We start from the raw sequence: 6,281 nt of genomic DNA, 5'->3' as shown, positions 1-6,281 counted from the left end.
TCTAAAATCCTGGGTCATTTTCAAACCATATTTGGGGTCAAAAAGCGACATATCCAACCGCTCAGTTATATTTGACCATGTTATAACAACCCAGCATTTGGGTCGAAACAACCAGTGTTGGGGGTAACGCATTACAAGTAACTTGAGTTACGTAATAATCAGTGTTGGGTAAGTTACTTAAAAAAAGTAATCCACTACAAATTACTAATTACTACTTTAAAATTGTAATTTGATTACATTACTGATTACTACATGCAAAAAGTAATCTAATTACTAATTACTTTACTTTTAAGTTACTTTGACAACATCAAATGTAAAAAAGCTACAAAGTGAAACTGTCAGAAACAAGGACGGATGAACCCAAACGCAGGCGATGACGGGGGTGAACTGAAAACACTTTATTATAAAACAGACAAAACAAGAGCCCACGTGGGGGCAGAACAAACACGGAATACTGACAGATGACTTAAACTAGACTTGACTATGATTCTAACACTAGACAGAATCACACAGTAACAGTACAAAATGAACGAGCACAGGACTAAGAACACAATGGCATTAAATATGAAAAACTAAACAGGATAAGGAGAAAACAAGTGAGGGTAATGAACTAATGATTAAACTATTAACAGGGAGAAGAAGGGGGCGAAGACAAGAGACGAGACACCGAAGGTCATATTTGAATGCTTAAAGCTATTTTGGTGTGATTTGCCCTCTCCTAAAATTACTGGTCATAATGATGCAGAAATATTTGTTGCTTTTATAATAAGTTACACATGTTTAACATTTCTCATTAAACATTCTACATTTATTAACATATATCTATCTATCTATGCACATTCATTCGCGGTCGCGGAGACAGAAACTAGAGTTTTAACACGTCATCGCATTCGTGAGGGCTTTTTGTTCAAGTTAAAGAATGTTAATATTCATGTTAGTTCGTTAAATATAACAATCAAAAGTTGTTTTGGTAATTGTTTAAATAAATATATGATTAATTAATGATTAATTAATGATTAATATGGCAGAATTGGCTCCCCATAATGATTAAATAACATAGTTAAACAAAGAAAACCCTATTGTACATTAGTAATTTAAAAACACACCTGTACAATCGCTTCTGGCAGACCAGATGTCATCGCGCAAAGCCCACTTTTTTGGACATGTATTGTCTGTATTCCACTTGAATGATCAACCACCGCTCACACAGCATACATTTGCTTGCGTCTCCGACGAGTGATAATGCACATGCTCGTTAACTGACGCTGCGCGCATGCTCGTTAACAGACTCTGCGAGCATGCTCGTTAACAGACGTTGCTGAGCAATGGCAAAACGTCATTTACACTTTAATTTATTTTTCAACACTTAATTTGTAACGCTAGTAACGTAATTTTGTTGTCATTGGTAACTGTAATCAAATTACATACATTTAAAATGTAAAGCGTTACGTTACTGCGTTATCAGGAAAAGTAATTAGAGTACAGTAATGCGTTACATAGTAACGCGTTATACCCAACTCTGGTAATAATATTACTTTTCTGAAGTAACGAGTAAAGTAACGCATTACTTTTTAAATGTACACATTAATATTTGAGTTACTTTTTCAAAAAAGTAACTCAAGTTACTTTTTTAGTTTAATTAATTTGATTAAAAAATATGTACTGGATTAAACTAAACGTATGCACTCTCTGTGCCTGTGTGGAAACAGTTTGAGTCAGAAACTGAGATGGCAGGCCAGAGCTAAACATTTTTGTGATGAAATATGCAATTTCTGAATGCAGAACTTTTCAGTCATAAAAACACCTGCAAGGCCTGAAAGAGATCAAGCTTTAGCCAGAGGTGGGTAGTAACGAATTACATTTACTCCGTTACATTTACTTGAGTACAATTTTGGGGTAACTAGTACTTTTACAGTATTTTTAAGGATGGGTACTTTTACTCTTACTCAAGTACATTTCTAGTGAAAAAATTTTACTTTTACTTCACTACATTCGGTGGCGTTACTCCGCTACTGTCAAATCATAATTAATTAATATATATATTTGTTTTAAGTTTATATGACTTGTTATATGAAAGTCTCGCGAGATGTCACGTTGGCGAGGTGGCGTTGCCAGAGTTGCTACGCATCACATCCTTTAGGCGCGTAGATGGAAAGAGATGGCCGAAGCGGAGGATGTCGTGTCCAAGTTATCGGAGGCAGATCATCCCTGGCCTCAAATTCGATCGATGTTTACACTTAAAGATGCCAAAAAGAATAGTTATGTAATGCGATGTACGATGTGTGCACCAAAACAAACGGACATATCAGCTTACAGGAATTCAAGCTCCAACTTGAAAAAACACGTAGCGGTAAGTGACACACTGATAATTTTAACACTATTTTTGGTAGTTTGGTAACTATGGGCACATTTACCTTATTGTAATACCATTTCACACACTGTCCGAGTGTTTTGTCGTATGCGCTCTTGTGCAAGCAATGATGACAAATCCTGTAACAGCATCATGTGACGTCTTGCATTTATACACAAATCCGGACACCTCAATAAAGTTTAGAAAATACATACAAATAAAAACAGGATTGTATTTTATTTTATTCCTACCTAAAGAATGTATATACATAAAAGATAAAAGAATAAAGTATGTTTTTAACCTGACGAGGAACACTGTGCCGTACACGGTACACCCCCTCCCTTGCACGTGAGGCTGCATAAATGTCATTGTAACTTTGAAGCATTAAATCTTCAAAATATACGGTCATGCGGCACATCGTTGTAAAGCTTAGACTTTCGGAATTCCATTAAGCGCACACACAAAGCATAATATGATTTATAGCAGTCATAAAACTGTAATCAAGTTGTTAGTTAACTGAACCGGGCGGCGCCGATTTAGGATATTTACTTACCTTTAAAATCTTCCCTTTATCCGCTTCGGTGAAATAGTCCAAAACAAATTGTTCATAAATCCCCAAAAGTCCAAGGAAATGGAATATCCAATCATTTTAATCCAAAACGACTTGTTCATCTCACAATCTTGACGTTTCTGACCGAATTACGATATAAATAGTGTATACAATTAGTTAACTAACGGACATTCGTTCGAATCACACTTTTCATTCACGATTTATAATGAATATATTCGGATGTCACGTGTATTGTGCAACGTCTGAGGAACAAATACGCCCCCTTGTGGAATTTCAGCCGTTTTATCAAGCTCCTATGTTTATGTTAAGTAATTGCACTTTAATGGCAATGAAAATAACCTATTCAATGGCATGAATGTGAAAGGAGCTTGATAAAAATGTTATACATTCATACATACTTACCTATGTGTGTGTGTGTGCGTAAAATACGTGTGTATTATATGCAAAGTGCCTGTGGATACATAATTACCAAATTTGGAATTCATGTGATATGATGTAATAATAATAATAGAGCCAAATTTAACTTAGTATGAATTTATTGTTTTTACATCAGAGGATTCACCCAAACAAGCTGAAGGTTTATGAAGAATTAATCAAGTCAAAAAAACGAGGATCAGACGCAGTCACGGTGGATGAACCTCATTCAAAAAAGAATCCAAATATCATGAGTGCCTTTTCCAACCCTGTAACAAAGGTAACACAGGCAGTGATGGACAAGATGCTGATAAATTTTGTCTGTGAAGGAAACCAGCCATTTTCTGTTGTGGAATTACCGTCATTTAAGAAAATGATAGAAACCTTGCAACCTCAGTGCACAGTCATGACAAGAAAAACACTGCGTCTCAAAGTTCAGGATACATTTGAAAATATGAAGTGTGCACTTGTCCAAAAACTGAATGATGCTGAATATGTTGCTACAACTGCAGACTGCTGGTCAGCCAAGCAGCGCAGTTACTTGGGGGTAACCTGCCACTGGATAGACAGTAGATCTTTCGAAAGATATTCAGCAGCCTTGGCTTGCAGACGGATAACAGGATCACACACATTCGATGTAATTGCTGCCGCTTTAGAGGAAATACATGTAGAGTACAAAATCAGAGGAAAGATAACAAGGACGACTACAGATAGTGGCTCAAACTTTCTGAAGGCCTTTCGAATATATGGGGAGGAGAAAGAAGATGATGGACAGGAGGAGGGAGACTTCACACTTGATGATGAATCTGAAGAAAGTGAATCGGAGATGGAGTACCAAGAGCTCTCTGGTATTTTAAATGGTGACTGTGGCCTGGAATACCAACTTCCCAGACATCAAAAATGTGCATGCCATCTACTTAATCTTGTTGCTACTGTTGATGCTTCAGCAGCCGAAGCTGGAAGTGATACATATAAGAGACTTTCACGGTCAGCTTTTGCTAAATGCAGTGCACTGTGGAACAAAACCAGCAGATCAACCTTGGCTTTTGAAACTGTGGAACGTGAGTGCAAACTGCAGTTTCTGCGACCGAACCAGACCCGTTGGAACTCACTGTTTCTTGCTGTAGAGAGGTTGGTGCGAATCCAGAGGGAACAAGGCGAACAAGCTATCCGAAATGTATGCACAGCATTAAAAATAAAAATGTAAGTTGTATATTATGACACAGATGTCAATTTTTTTTCTATTATTATTATTATTATAATTATTATTACTAATAATAATATTTTGTGTTTTATGGTACAGGCTCAATACAGCTGAATTGGGATTTTTGGCTGAGTACGCTACTGTAATGAAGCCAGTTGCAATGGCCCTCAACCTTCTCCAAGGGGAATCATCAGTTCATATGGGTTTTCTGCTGCCAACACTTCATCAACTGCAGGAAAAGCTGAAGAGGCTGCTGTCGACATGTAAAGCCTGTCAACCCCTCGTTAAGGCCCTACAGGAAGGAATCCTCAAACGCTTTGGAGAGGTCATGAAGGAGCCAGAGCTTATTGCTGCAGCTATACTGCTTCCAAAATTCAAAACTGCCTGGACAACAGACCAGAGCCTCTTGACAACAGGTAATGCATCTCATAATTCATGTTTCTATTCAAATGTTATTTATTTGACTTTGCCTCTGTTTAATTTATTAGTGGTCAGTCACAGTTTTATATTATAATAGCCTATAAGTAATAAGGTCTGGACTAGTATAAATAGTGTGAAAATATAAAAAATATACAGTATTGTAAAATGTAGGTTTATGCGAGTAAAGTGTATAAATCTGTTTTGCACAGGACTAGACTACATAAAAGATCATCTGGTGGAGATCAGCATGGAAAATGATGCCCTCTGCTACAGCAGTCCGTCAGATGAAGAGGACTTCTTTGGATCCATGAACACAAGTCACTCAGAAACAGGAGAGCTGGAGAGGTACCTTTCATGTCCATCACCTGGAGGTATGGATCTGTTACACTCCTTTCCACAAGTCAAGAAGTTGTCTCTAAAAGTAAACACAGCCATCCCAGCATCTGCAGCCTGTGAAAGACTTTTTAGTCATGCGGGACTCCTGCTCACAGCTAAAAGATCTAGACTGCATTGTAAATTTCTTGAAAGCCAATTACTGTTGAAGTTCAACAGTAAAATTGTGTAAAACTGTTTGTTCAAAAAGAACATGACCAAATAAACATTCACATACTGAAACACAAATACAGATAAACAAGTTCATATAGAAACATAATAACAAATACACACATTCTCTTTGTTCACTGTTAGGTTGTTTAAATTCAAATGCTGACAAGTTTGTGTTGTGAAAATAAAAACACAGTTAACTGTTAGAAAAACATTTTGGTGTGTTTGAGATTTTTTTACGTAGTTTTACGTAGGCCTATATAAGCAGAACAATGAGACCTTCAAGGAGAGGTTTGTGAAAGCCCTCCAAGTAGTCTGAAATTCAGTGTTTTTACACTTCTCTTTCAGATCGGAAGTAACTAGTAACTAACTACTTGAGTAGTTTTTTTCATCTTATACTTTTTTACTCTTACTCAAGTAAATTATTAGATTACTACTTTTACTTTTACTTGAGTAAATATTTCTTTAAGTACTTGTACTTTTACTTGAGTACAGATTTTGGGTACTCTACCCACCTCTGGCTTTAGCCAAGAAAAAGTAACGCAAAAGTAACTAAAAGTAACGTAAGCATTACTTTCCATGAAAAGTAACTAAGAAATGCAATTAGTTACTTTTTTTGGGAGTAACTTAATATTGTAATGCATTACTTTTAAAAGTAACTTTCCCCAACACTGGAAACAACCCATAGATTAATTTATAACCCAACAGCTGGATTTGTTCCTTTTTGAACCAGCCATAGGTTGAAAAGGATCCAGCATTTTTAAGTGTACATATTTCAC

General features: G+C 36.4%; 1 protein-coding gene across 1 annotated transcript; it reads left to right on the top strand.

The window, feature by feature from the left end:
- The first annotated feature begins 1,839 nt into the window (after positions 1-1,839).
- Positions 1,840-6,016, top strand: LOC129426347 (zinc finger BED domain-containing protein 4). Its single transcript, XM_073875043.1, has 4 exons — positions 1,840-2,350; positions 3,475-4,538; positions 4,639-4,955; positions 5,169-6,016. The coding sequence occupies exons 1-4, from the start codon at positions 2,159-2,161 to the stop codon at positions 5,522-5,524; spliced, it is 1,929 nt and encodes a 642-aa protein (XP_073731144.1). The 5' UTR covers positions 1,840-2,158; the 3' UTR covers positions 5,525-6,016.
- The last annotated feature ends 265 nt before the right edge of the window (positions 6,017-6,281 follow it).

Source organism: Misgurnus anguillicaudatus, chromosome 13 (genome assembly GCF_027580225.2).
Source record: "Misgurnus anguillicaudatus chromosome 13, ASM2758022v2, whole genome shotgun sequence".
Lineage (NCBI taxonomy): Eukaryota > Metazoa > Chordata > Actinopteri > Cypriniformes > Cobitidae > Misgurnus > Misgurnus anguillicaudatus.
This window is presented reverse-complemented; position numbering and strand designations above follow the sequence as displayed.